This window comes from Lynx rufus, unplaced genomic scaffold (assembly GCF_022079265.1).
Source record: "Lynx rufus isolate CCGP_SWC_20201006 ecotype Redwood Valley unplaced genomic scaffold, mLynRuf1.p SCAF_13, whole genome shotgun sequence".
Lineage (NCBI taxonomy): Eukaryota > Metazoa > Chordata > Mammalia > Carnivora > Felidae > Lynx > Lynx rufus.
Genome location: NW_025814827.1, coordinates 10,640,271 through 10,653,866, shown reverse-complemented (window position 1 = coordinate 10,653,866; position 13,596 = coordinate 10,640,271). Strand labels below are relative to the sequence as shown.

The 13,596-nt window shown below is 49.9% G+C and overlaps 1 protein-coding gene across 2 annotated transcripts in view; it reads right to left on the bottom strand.

Annotated features, from left to right (window-relative positions):
- The window catches only part of MEGF11 (multiple EGF like domains 11), a 229,653-nt gene that overhangs the window by 52,899 nt on the left and 163,158 nt on the right, over positions 1–13,596 (bottom strand). For both annotated transcript variants that reach the window (XM_047074919.1, XM_047074920.1), the window contains exons 8-9: positions 9,861–10,073; positions 2,627–2,801 (exon numbers count right to left, since the gene is read on the bottom strand). In XM_047074919.1, coding sequence (XP_046930875.1) covers positions 2,627–2,801; positions 9,861–10,073 — 388 coding nt within the window. The remainder of the gene's footprint in view (positions 1–2,626; positions 2,802–9,860; positions 10,074–13,596) is intronic.

Sequence of the window (13,596 nt, the reverse complement as noted above, 5' to 3'; positions counted from 1 at the left end):
GCATTCAGGAATGAGTCACGCTGGATGAGAACAATTGACTGTTCTGTAATCACCTCCAGCAGCTCCTGCTCAACACCCAACAGGGCCCCAGAAGAGCCTTCCCAGGTATAATGAGGCTGGGCAGGAGGAGATGGATGAGAATTCACAGGGTCTCACCAGGGCAGTTTGGCTTACAATCTGTCTTAGCCCTGAGCCCCAGGCAGGTAGGACTCCACAATGAGATGATTACTGCAAGTGCCAAGTCTCCCAAAGTTCAAGGGCAGGAAGTCATTTGCATCCCAGATGGGAGGAAGAGAAGCAGGGGACTGGCCTCCAGACTGCAGGAGCCCTGGTCTGGGGGCACTGGGCACACAGACTCTGGCCTCCCTAGCCATCTGAAGGCTTTGATTCTCCCTTCTATTGAGGAATAGTGACTAGGCAGGCAGTTGGGGGGTGAAGAAGGGGGAACATGGGACACTCAGCAGTCCCACAGATGATGTATACAACTTCAATGAGCCCCTCTCCCTTGGCTAACACACACATACATCACACACACACACATACACAACACACACCCCTCCTTGCTCCTACTTTCCTTTATCTCCCCCATAAGGGTGTGCTTTCTGATATGGTCCCTGGAGTCTGCACAATGGTTTATCTTACACTTGATCTTAGCCAAAAGGCGGAGAAGCCATGCATAGTGGACCATCTTAGAAATCAGTGGGTTCATTTCCCCCTGCACACTTACCATTTACAGATGGAGGAACTGGGGGCTCTGAGGGAGGAAGCCATCTGTCCAAAGTCATAGTGGAACTGGAACTGGGGTCAGAATGCCCACACTAGATGTCTGGTATGATCTGTTCACTTCCACTCAGTCTCCCAAACAACTAGTCTCTCCTACCCAAACCAAAACCTTGGGCACTCACATTTTTCTGTGGAACTTATGGCCAAAGCTCACACCAACGAAGGTCAATAAGAAAGGAAACCTACAGGGGGAACAGACTTCTTTCTCTTTCAAAGATGTCACCAGAATTCATTTTCACCCAGTTTTATCTGCACCAGGGAGGAGGAAGAAGGAACTAAACAGAATTTTGTTCAATAGACCAGGGCAACTTGCCCACAAAAGACACCAGGCAAACCCACACTCCCATGTTGTGCTTCCCTGTAGATCAGTGGATCTCCACTTTGGCAGCACACTGGCCTCAACTAGACCAAAAATATCAGTGTTCTGGGTGGGGGGGGTTCTGGAGGCATCAGTGTTTATAAAGCTCCCCAGGTGATTCCAATGGGCATCCCAAGTTGAGGACCACCCCCTCCTACTCAAAATGAGGCCACTGACCAGCAGCACTGACATCACTTAGGAGCTTGTTAGAATGCAGAGCCTCAGGCCCCACCTGCATCTACGGGACCAGAACGTGCAATGCAATAGGGCCCACCGCTGATTCATGTGTGCACTAAAGTCTGAGAAGCACTGAGGTGAGGTACTTGATGTATTTCATCTCTACACCTGGCAGCGGTTTTGCGAGGCACGTGTTCCATTCCAGAGATGAGGAAACCGATCCTGAGAGAGGTTAACTCACTGCTCCAAGGTCACGGAGATGCTCTAGGACAACCAGGATGTGACCCCAGTGTGGTTCCAAAGACCACACTTTGTGCTGTACAGACCACTTCCTACAGCACAATCAAATATATGGCCCTGGGGGACCCCAGAGTGCTTGGGTCCTCAGACCCACTGGGCACGCCCCACCTTCGAACAGGATTCCACTTCCAGTGTCAAGTTCCCTCACCTCATAAAAACCAGCATAATTCATGAGAAAATACAAATAGTAAATACATGGGGGAAAGGTTCACTCTCCCCAGTAATCAGAAGAGAAATGCAAATTAGAGCAACATCAAGGAGCCATTTTCTACCGATATAATTAGCCAAAAAAAAAAAAAAAAAAAAAAAAGGATGTTAGCAAAGTTGTTTTGAAATAGGTACATTTGTACATGGCTGGTGGCGGTATAGATTTATATAACCCTTGAGGAAAGTAATATGGCACCATCCATCAAAAGCCATAAATATATTATGCCCACTGACCCTGGGAATTCACCCTAAGGAAATAATTCAATAGGAGAGGAAAAGCTGTTTGTAGGAAGATGCTTATTGTAACATTTGCCGTGAACATTGGAAACAACTCAATATTCAGCAGTAAGGGAATGGCTGAGTAAACTGGGGTACATCAGCTCCTGCAGTGTTATGCAGCTATTTAAAATGATAATCAAGAAGCCCAAGCAGCAAATGTGGGTGAAAGCAAATAGAATACAAAACTGTGCATACTGTGGTTATTATGATGGAGAAAGACCGTGTGCATAGGATTTGGACAGGGAAGAGCTGGGCAAAGACAACCGGTGCTCAAGGTTGAGGGGACAATGGAAAGACCCCCTCCTTTTAATCTGCAATTACAGACCTCAGTATAACTGGCCCTTTGAGAGCAGCCTGGGGCTCTCTGGTCAGGAGCTCTCTGAGGGGGGTGTGGAGTCACTTCCACTCTTCGTCCCTGGGCAAAGGGATTCCCAGATTCCACTCAGAGGTGGGAGGAGCTGAGGCCTCCTCTTCTGTGTAGGCCGGAGAGCATGAGGCCGTGGGAGACCCTTCCCATCTTACCATGAAGCCTGGGGCACAAGTGCAGCTCCCAGTGATGCTGTGGCAGTCGGCGCCGTTCTGACAGGTGCAAGGCAGCTGGCAGCCATTGCCATAGTAGCCAGCAGGGCAGGACTCGTTGCAGTGGTGGCCAGACCAGCCTGGCTGGCAGGTGCACGCTCCAGTTACTGGGTGGCAGCTGAGCAGATGAGAGAAGAATGAGGGGACAGTCTGGCCAGAGAGGCAGCCATGTCCCACCCTCTGCCTACCCTAAGTCTGGTCTGCCAGGGTAGCAGAATCAAAAGGCCTCTCAGGTTAAAATGCTTACTGCCTCGTTTGTTTGTCAGAAGGTGTCAAGGTCAAGGTCACATGGTCTTTATGGCCCCAAGAAAGCGAGGCTCATGGTAATTATATAATTTACCTAAAGTCACATAGTTTGCAAAGGAAGCAGCAAAATCAGGTTTATAACACAGGTCTTCTGACTCCCAAAGAAGTGCTCTTTATAATACAAATACAGAGTCCAAAGAAGAAGGGAGCCTTCTTCAGTCCCTTCCCTATGACTGTGATGTCCAGAGCCTCACTCACCCTGTACTCAAGGCAGATGCCTGGTGAGGCAGCAGGGCGTGAGAGGGTTGCAGTGAGACCCAATGACTCTGCATATTGTAGGTACTCCATGGACATTTGCTATGTTAAAATGAGACCTGAGGGCAGATGTGGTCTCTCTCCTCTGGCGGTGTCTGCATGGGACAGGATACCTTACATCTGGGCTTTGCTAGGGCTCCTTAAGAGTGACTGTGATAATCTTTACCCCTTATCTGTCTGGCTGCCTGGCATGACCTCTAGAGAATAGGGCAATCTCTGGCTAGCAGAAGTCTGATCCAACCGACAGCCAATATCTATTCATGATCAGAGGGGATGCTGGTGTGGTGACCATGTGCTTCTCAAAGCTTCTGTGGGGAGTGTAACTGACCAATGACCCCAGCTACTGTGTCTGAAATCTATCACTACATTCACTCAGAGCCCACACTTCCCCTGGGCTGCTCCCAACTAGAGCATGGCACAGACATTAAAGGTTGGCCCATTCCTGGGAGACCGGAGATTCTTCTGATGGGCAATTTGGTCTAGAGACTCCCCATCTTGCCAGACTTTCTTAGAACTGTGATATAATCTAGGACTTTCCACCCAGCCTTCCTTCCTTCCCTCTCCTTCACGTGGGTCAGACCTGCCCTGCACTCTGATGTTTTCCTAGCCTCCCAGCCCCCACCCCCTTTTCCCTCATAGATGTTTCTCTAGTAAATCTCTTGAACGTGGGGAGAACCCAGACTAACACTCCAAGGAAGATGCTGAATGGTAGAGACAAGCCAACCTTCCTGGATTCCCTGTGTCACCTGCCTCTCTTCTCCAGGGTCCAGCTGAAGGGATATGATCAAAAGAGGCATGCTCTGGCCTGGCAGGGGAGCCTGGGTACAATTCTTGATTCTGCTAAATTCCACGAGGACATGGGTTTTGTCTCCCCAGGTCATTGCTGTATCCCCAGCACCTGGCTTGTATTCACTGCCCAATTAAATATTTGGGAGTGAGTCATACTTTCACTATGAGTAATTATTTTCTGTGTCTATTGACTTATCATATGTCTCTCCCACCAGGTGGCAGCTCCATTGGGGAGGGCCCTTTGTCTATTTCACCTCTCTCTGTATTGTACCCCAGGGCCTCGCAGAGTCCCTGGCATGTTAGAGATGCTCAGTACATATTTGGCAAATGAATTAATGAACACACTAATTGTGTGAAGCCCAGCCAAGCTATTTCTCTTCCGGGAGCCCTGGTTTTCTCATGCAAAACGAGGGACGGACAAGAGTAGACAGTTTCTGAATAATAAGTGCAAGTAGCTAATAATCATCTTGGAAAATGTTTAGTCTCATTAATTATCAAGTCAAAATAACAACTAGATATCACTTTTTCTCTATCAAAATAGATTTTTTTTTTAAGGGACAATACTCAATGGTGGTAGAAGGTTCTGGAAAACTGTTTGGGGTTATGTATCAGGAGTTTTAAAAATATTCAGACCCTTTGGTCTTATAATTCCATTTCTAAGAATCTCTCCTAAGGAAATAATCATAGTGGCAGAGAAAGATTTATGCACAGAGATGTTCCCTGAAGCATTATTTATAATAGAGGGCAAATGAAACCAATTTAAATAATAATGTGACCAGGCTATTAAAACACCAGGCACTTTATACATATATTTCTAATCTTCAGATAAGCCTGTGAGTTAGGCATTAGAGCCTCTATTTTACAAAGGGCACTTGGAGGTAATGTGACTTGCTCACAGTCACATGGCTGAGTCAGGGGAAGCAGGGATTCAAACCCAGGTCTGTCTGACCATGTTCTATCCATGGTCTTATGCCGCCTCTGACAACAAAGTGCTGGTTACATGAATTATGACAATTTGTATGAAGAGATGTTACAGAAATATCCAAATGCTTCCCAAAATCTTTACTGATATCAGGTGAAGTGAAATAAGCAAATTGTAAATAAGTCATGATCTAAAATATGGAAAAAGTAAGACAGATATACATAGACGTGTATGAAGCACGAAAAAATGACAACAAAATGGCTTTGGGGTTGAGAAATTATGATGACTCGCAGTTTTTTCTTTAAAAACGTATTGTCGAATTTTCCCAAACTGAGCATCAATTCTATTTATACACAGACGTAAATCAATAAAAAGTGTAAATAAGCGGAAAAGAAGAATCATGCAAGGGATGAGGGTTTTAAGACTTCCTGGCTCCACAAACTCTTCCCTGAGCCCCACGCCATGAGGGGGACATGGGTAGTTACGTGGGTGCCATGGGGCGGTGGCCCCCACGTGGTGACCCTGACCCTCAGCTAGACAGATGTGGGGCACGCCTCCCTGTCTCAATACTCTGAGCAAGCCCCTTCTTGGTTCCACATTTCCAGGAGCCTCTCCTGGGGTGGGAGGGTCCAGCTTAGTGACAGTCTCAGGGATGGACACGGGCGGATCTAACAAACGACCTGGCAGCCTTGGCTGTGGCCATCAACTCAGCCCAGCCGCTGCGATGCCAAAGGGTCTCAGGCACGCTTGTGCCGTTCCCATCGGTGGGTTCTCTCACTGCAGACCCTGGCTCTGGTGGGACCGCCACCCTGTGAGAAGCAGACCGGGCACACGCTGCCTGGTGAACCTGACTTCTAAGTGCTCCCGCAGGGCCCGCCTGTAGTCTCAGCCACCAGCATTTGGTGTGTGCATTGGTGCCAATTTCACTTTTCACTCTGAGCACCGGAAAAGCTCAAAACTGCATCTGAAATCACTTCTTTCTCCCTCCTTTCATGTCCCTAAAATTCTAGGTAAGAAACCCATGATCTCTAGTTTCTTAATTTGATTGCTTATCATTAATTATAAAACCTCTCAAATACCTTTCAAGAGGGGCTGGGGGGAATGACTGCTGGCTGTGTGATTTATGACTGAGAACTGGGCACCTTCCTCACATCTGATCTCTCCCAGGCGTCCCCTGTTCCCTGCTCCCCTATGCTTCGTGGTGGCAGAGCCATTCCCTCAGTCACACGGTGGACAAGTGACTGTTGGTTAGGCTCAGGCAGAGGTCACAAACATTGGTGTTTAGGCAGGCTCAGTTCACTGTTGTTGTTGTTTTTTTTTTTTTCTTCCCCTTGTCTTTATGCCATTTTCCCCAGACATAGATTAATCACAAATTAATAGGAGCCGAAAGCTGAACAATACAGGAATCTTTTCCGGGTGGATTTTTCTGTCGTTTTTATTTTGGTGGCTCTGAGATTTCTATCAATGCTGCATCTGTTGGCTAAATAAAATCTTTCAAAGGTAATACATGATCATGGCTGCTGGAATTCGTCTGTGACAATCCAGTTGTGGAGGGGACACGGCAGAGGCCTGACACACAGGCACTCTCTTTCTCAAGGTTATTCCTTTATGAAGGAGGATCATTTCTTTGTGCGTGCTACACAGCATTTATAAAGAGAACAAAGCGGTGGGGGGTCTGACCAGCCACTTCTTCCCTCCTCGGGCACATGGGTTCAACCTCTGTGAAGCAGCCTCTCCAGAGGGGCACCGGGCAGAGAGAGGCTGGGACCAGATGCGGAGGGTTGGGGATCGAGAGTACTCTGTCTCCCTGGGAAGATACTCAAGGCCTTGCATGCCTTCTTGGCGGGGCTCTGCCATAAGCTCTCAGAAGCCAGGGGGAATTGGGGGCTAGGCTTCTGGGGACCCCACACTCCATGTCTCAGGGAGCTGGGGGGACACTTCACCTTCAAAGACCACAAGAGAACTTTTGCCCCCACTGGGCTGATGAAAGGTGATGGACAGACTGGGAAACTGAGACCTAGAGAGGACAAGTGTACATAGCAGGGCATCTGATCAGACAGAGCAAATGTCCTGAGGCCAGGACTCAGGGGTCCCAGACCCCACCCAGGATAACTTAACTCCCTTGAGATGAGAAGCCATAGAGTTCTCCCTCTACTTTTCTTGGATCCCAAGAGAAGGCTCTATATTGGGACAAAAGCTCACGGAAGAGAGGAGTGACGTGTGTCCATGCAGAGGAAGAGAGGTGTTCCCTGTGGCCACGAAAATGAAGTCAAAAACAGCCTGAGAGAGTTGAGTCAGGCCAGAGGCTCTCAACCACGGGCAATGTACCCTACATTCCCCATCCAGGAAACAGTTTTGCTTGTCAGAACTTGGGGGCGGGTTGTGGCCACTGGTCTAGTGGGTAGAGGCCACGGATGCTGCTAAACCCCCTACGATGCACAGAACAGCCCCCACAACCAAGAATTATCCGGCCCTAAATGTCAACAGTGGCCAGGTTGAGAAACTCTGAGTTAGACTGAATGAAAATTTTGAGTATTGTGGGTTCAGTTATTGGGCCAGTGTGCCAAAAGAGCGGGGTGAAATATGAACAAAAATAGTAAGGCAGACATCAGCCCAGTGGCAGAACCACCTAGAGGCATCGGCTGAGTTGAATTCAGTGATTCTTCTTACTGAGGGTCTGCCCTGTGCCAGGCACCGTGCAATGCTGGGCAAGCCAGGTCATAACCGCCCTCAAGGAGCCTGGGCCACGTGTGACACAGCGGCCTGAAAGGAGGCCGCCATGCAGACACGGAGGAGCCCGGCCCGGAACCCCCAGTTCTAAGAAACGCTATGGATTCCCAATCCCTGAAACATGACACGTGTTAAAGACAGGAAAGCAAACAATCATCAATATTGGATGGGCTGAGATTAGCGACGGAGAAGAGGGAGTCCTTCCAGATTAATAATGCATGGAGGACTCCTTCAGAGGAAAAATAAATTATGCAGGGCACGGCTGCTCAGGCACAGGAGGAAAACAATAGCTCTTTAATCTGGGGGTTGGTTGAATCTCTGTGGCAAGGATTCTCCCTGCATTGGACCTCAGCAGCAGCAGCCCTGCTTCCTGCCCCCGAAAGGGTGGAGGGGTTGGCTTCCAGCTGGGGTTGGTGGGGGGGGGGGTCCTGGTGCAGTTCCACCTGTGCAAGAGGTCCAGGCCCCTAACCGGCCATATGGAATACCTATCTTTAGAGCCTCAGAGCTCTTACCCTGTCCTCCAGACCCAGCAAGGACACCACCACCTCAAGACTTTCCAGACCAACAGAGCAGTTTCCTGTGACGCTTTCTAAGCACAGCCCTGGTCAGTTACTTGAGCACGTGTTGGGACCCAGTGGGGCCAGCCACATACATCTTACCGATTCCAAGGTGCACGTTCCCCCGCATTCCCCCCTCTCAGATATTGGGCGAGCTATACAATCAATGGTATGTCATGGTTCAGGTGATAGCATTTTCCTTTCTTAGTAGTCCGTAAAACAGAGCTGTGCCTCACTACTGGTATTGTCTCGTATTGGAAGACATATGGTAGAAGGGGCTCAGTGTGTGTGAGTGCTCCAGACCTGAGTTCCTGAGGGCTGGACGGGTGTTGAGGGACTCGATTTCCTCCTTGTGGTCCAGCCCCGCACGCTCTCAGTGTTTGCTGAATGAATGACTGAGTGAATGACTCGGGTCATATATAGGTCTGCTAGGGCCCTCTCTACAGTGTCTTCTCAGCCCTCTGCCTTGCAGGCAGCATCATCCCAGCCGCTCAGCTCCAGGGATTGAGGACCGAGGACAGATCCCCTCTAAGCCATAATATCTGCTAAGATGCCTCTGCTTGCAGTGACCAGAGGCTCTTGGGTGATCTGTGGAGAATCAAATGCTGGAAATGAAGAGGGGGCTGGGGCCAAGTCCTGGCTGTCCCAGCAACTGGGCTGCAAAGAAGAGGCATCTCTGTCTGGCCTGCAAACAGCAGCGATACCCATTGCCCCGAGCGTGCAGTCCTCCCGAGCTGTCTTGCAGGTCCGAGGAGAGAAGGGAGACTCCCCCATCCTTCACCACCCAGATAAGAGGCAGCCACATAGAGGGCTGTGGAGGTGTTATCTGGGGCCGACAGCCTCATTTATTACCAGAGGGTGCTGCCAGCTGGTGCATGAAGCAGGAAGTGAAGAAGACACGGAAGAGGTGGCCCCGGGCGGCTCTGGCTTCTCCGCTTCCCAGACTCAGGCTTCCCTGGAAGCAGCCGTTGGTGCCAGCTTCACCCGAGGTGCCCTCAAACCCGAAAGGACACAGACTGCAGGGAGAGGCTGGCCCTGACCTCTGTCCCTCCTACTCCTCCACTCTAGCCAGGGCCTGCTGGGTCAGCCCTCTCCAGGTCCTAGGAGAGCCACACTGATCTCTAAGGCCCCTTCCAGTATTGATCCTCTGAGCTCCAAGGCCCTGGCTTCTGCCCTGGCAGTCTTGTCCCTGAACCTCTAGGGGCTGGCGGATGGCTTAGTTAGGCGTGGATCACGCGGAGGGGAAGTTTCTCAAGGACAATGGCCCCAGAGCCTGTGGCACGTGAGCTGAGCCACCCTAGCACCCCAGGACCATGTGGCCACACTCCATGCTGCTGCCCTGAGGGTCACCAAACTCCCTCCTTACTTCTGTGTGTGGGGTCTCAGGCGGGCCCATTTTCAAAGCTGGCAGCTGGGTGTGGTAGACAGAGGCAGGTGACCCGGGTCCTGGTCCTGGCTGTCTGTGGCTTTGGCTTCCCCTTTTCATCAAAGTGGTTAGCTGAGCTCTTTCAATGCCCCACCCGGGTGACCAAGCAGGGGCGTGTGCCCTGAGAAGCTCCCTCTCCACCGGTGTTCACCCGCCCACCCAGCCCCCGGCTCACCTGACCCCAGCTCGTACCTGATGGTGTTGTCGGCATCACAGGGGCAGGGCAAGGCACAGCCCAGGCCATACAGTCCCTCGGGGCACAGCCGCTCCTGGCAGCGGGGGCCTTTGTAGCCGGGATCACACTCACAGGCGCCGGTGGTGGGCGAGCACTGGCCTCCGTTGTGACAGTCACAGCGCTGTGAGCACTGGAAGCCGAAGGTCCCAAACGGGCATTCCTCTTGGCACCTGCGGGAAGGAGACTGGGGTTGAGGCTATGCCCCCTCACCTGCCCTTCCAGATCCGCCCAGCACATACCCTGTGCCTCTAGGCCTGAGCCTGGGGTGTGGCACCTGATCCCAGCATCCCTCCCTCCCTTTTCATCCTCCAGGAAGCACCTGCAAGCAGGTCCCTGCTTGGTGCCTGGTCCCCTCAGTCCCCCCGGCACGGAATTTGTATGGTCATATTTCATTGATTAGAGGCCTTAAATGGGGTTTTACTTCACTTTTTTTGATTGCGGTAAAATATATGTAACATAAAATTGAACATTTTAACCATTTTTAGGGTTCAGTGGCATGAAGTATATTCACATTTTGTGCAACTGTTTCCACCATCCAGCTCCAGAACCTTTTCACCTTCCCCAAGCTGGAATGTCTGTACCCATTAAACAATAAACCTTATGTATTTTTTTAATTAAAAAAATTTTTTTAACATTTATTTATTGTTGAGACACAGAGACAGAGCATGTGCAGGGGAGGGGCAGAGAGAGAGAGAGAGAGAGAGAGAGAGAGAGAGACAGACAGACAGACAGACAGACAGAACCCAAAGCGGGCTCCAGGCTCCGGGCTGTCAGCACAGAGCCCGATGCAGGGCTCGAACCTACAAACCAGGAGATCATGACCTGAGTTGAAGTTGGATGCTTAATCGACTGAGCCACCCAGGCGTCCCATAAACCTTATGTTTTTAAGCTATGTTTTAGCATCTCTGCCATCGGTTCAGTCTTACAACTGATGGCATGTCACAGGGTAATTATCCGTGTTTTCATTCTTAGCAGTCGACAAAATGATGCATCTTACCATCGGTGGCATCTTGGGTTTGATGAAACGTGGTCATTTCATTTCTAATCACTGTTTCCGATTTTATCTTTTGGGCAGATGTACAGTCTCCCTTGGTCAGACTAGAAACATGTGTCCTCCACCAGTGTGGAATTTTCCTGAGTACAAGAGGCATCCTCCTTCACCAGATGGGAGAATCCCCCACACCAGGGACTAATTCCTCCTCCTCGGACTGGGGATGCTGGTGAGCCAAGGAGGAGAAGTGAGCCCCTTTCATGTCTTGACTTTTGTGTTCAGTAGTTTGGCCTGCTCCTTGGAGCTTCCAGTAATAACCTTCATTATTTAAATCATTGCCTTGCAGCCCCTGGGTGTGGATCCTCTGTGGTAGAGTGAGACCCCTGCTGCAGAGTGCCCGACACTCCCCACCCCAGGCCAGGGCTATTCCCCAGGGAGGCAAAGTCACTGTCACTGCGATCCTGACAAGGTCAGGGGTACACCTGGGGACATAGAGGGTAAGAGAGGTGGGTGGTTCCTGCGTCCCAGAGACAAAGGAAATGGCCTCTGGGATTTGGGATGACCCACGAGGCAGTCTGCTTCTGTGATGCTGGAAGGTCGATTCTGTCATCTGCTTTCTCATCATAGAACGGGATGATAATAAAAGCTCCCCAGGTTGTTTGAGGATGAAATGAGGTAATGTGTGTAAACCCTCAGAAAGGTGCCCCACGCACGGTAAGGGCTCAGTAAGAAATGTGAGTTATTAATTTTCCCGTTAATATTGTTTTCTAAAGTTCTCAGAGCCCATCCGACCTTCTGCCTCATGTTCTGATATGAAAAGGCTTCAAGGGAAAAATTCCAAAACGTTAACCATGGAGTAGACTTGAGGAATTCTAAAGTGTTCTAATTGTCATCTAGACAACCATTTTCCAGTTTTCCTATGCCTTCCACAATAATGGTGGGGGGGGTATAAAAAATACAGCCCTAAGTTCTTTATTAGATCTTGGAGAGTTGTGAGTTGTAACCAGTGTTCTCCACAACAGGGCAGGGAGAGCCCATGTCTGGGCGACCTTGGGTACTGATCACGATGGGGAGGGGCCCCGGTGATGCTGCAGGACTGGGTAGCAAGTGCCTCATGCCCAGAGTGGCCGGTGTGTCAGATGTCAGTCTTGGCATAGGGGGTCTCTGTCTCTCTTTTCTTTGTCGCCTTGTGCCCATGATGACAGGAGAAGGAAGAAGGTGACAGAGGTCTAACTTTGCGGGCTTTCCCGAGGAAGATGCCACCCATCCTCCCCTCACAGAGTTACTGTGACAAAAGGAGGAATGCAGCAGAATGGACGGGCAGTGGGGATGATGATGGGTACAGCCTGGACAGTGGTCAGAGGGGACTTCCAGCTGTGCACACCCCAAAGTCCGGCCACAGGCCCCTAAAGCAGCAGGCATGCCCATCACCCTCACTTTGGAGTTGAGGGGGCTGACACGCATACAGGTGAGGTGTGTTCCAAGCTCACACAGCCTGCAGGTGGCCAAGATGACGCTGGACTGCTCCCCTGCAGGTCTTGTGGCATTTTGGCCAGTCTGGGGTCCCATGTAGGGAAGGTCCAGAAAAAGAATCTGGAAATGAAAGAGAGGGAGGAAGAGAGAAGAAAGAGAGGGAGAAAAGAGAGGGAGGAAGAGAGAAGAAAGAAGAGGCTGTGTGAAGAAGAAACAGAAGGTGGAAGACGGGAAGGAGAAACAGTAGTAGGATAGGGGAGGAAAAGAGGGAAACTGAGGCAGAAGGGCAGGACACAAAGCAACGAAGAGCTGGAAAATCACTATCCAAAGTGCCAGCCCCTGTTCAGCCTCAGAATGGATTTTTCCAGCTGCCACTCAATTTGGTTCTCCTCAGATGTCTCAGACATCAGGGCAAGAGACCCAAGCGAGGACACCCTCCTGACTCCTCCTCCCTTCCACTGGAACATTCCTGCTCCCTGCCATCCAGCAGGAGTGGGCAGAGCCCTGGCCAGTGAGCTCCTTGTGAAGGGCACCACCCCTACCCTGCCATATTTATGAAGTGACTTATTCCACAGCCCCAGAAAAAGAATCTGGAAATGAAATATTGACAACCTAATCCATTTACATAATCAGCCTCTTTTTTTTTCTTACTCACAATTTAAACAACTTATTTATTTAGAGATCAAGCAACGACTGCTAATGAATTTTACACAAAGCACGCTAATAACGGGGCCTGTGGAACAGAAGGGTAATCACAGCAGGAATTAGTTTTCTACTTAAACATCCTTCCTTTGCAACATATCAATCTAATGTGTCTGATATTGCCATTAACAACCAGATCCATTGCTCAATTAAATTACAAAATGAGCTGCAAAGCCCTCGTTACGTTTCATGTTTAATTTGCACTGGATTCTGCCTATCCGGGGAGGCCTGCATTATTACACCCACTCAACTTTAATATGCTTGCAATGATTTGGGGAGGGTTAATGCAGCTGTCACCTACAAAATTAATGGAAGCAATTTTACAAAATATTAAACACTAGGTGGCCCGTTTAGGTGGGAAACCCAAATGCTACTGGCCCTCCCACTGAACTCTCTATAGTTGATTGGTGAAGCTTGCTCAGGAGACCCCAAGGATTTGGGATTTCTCTCTGCCCCAGGATTGAGGGCTGCCCCAACAAGAAGAGGGATTAGAATTACTTTTCTGTTGGGCACATCTTGGAAAATTG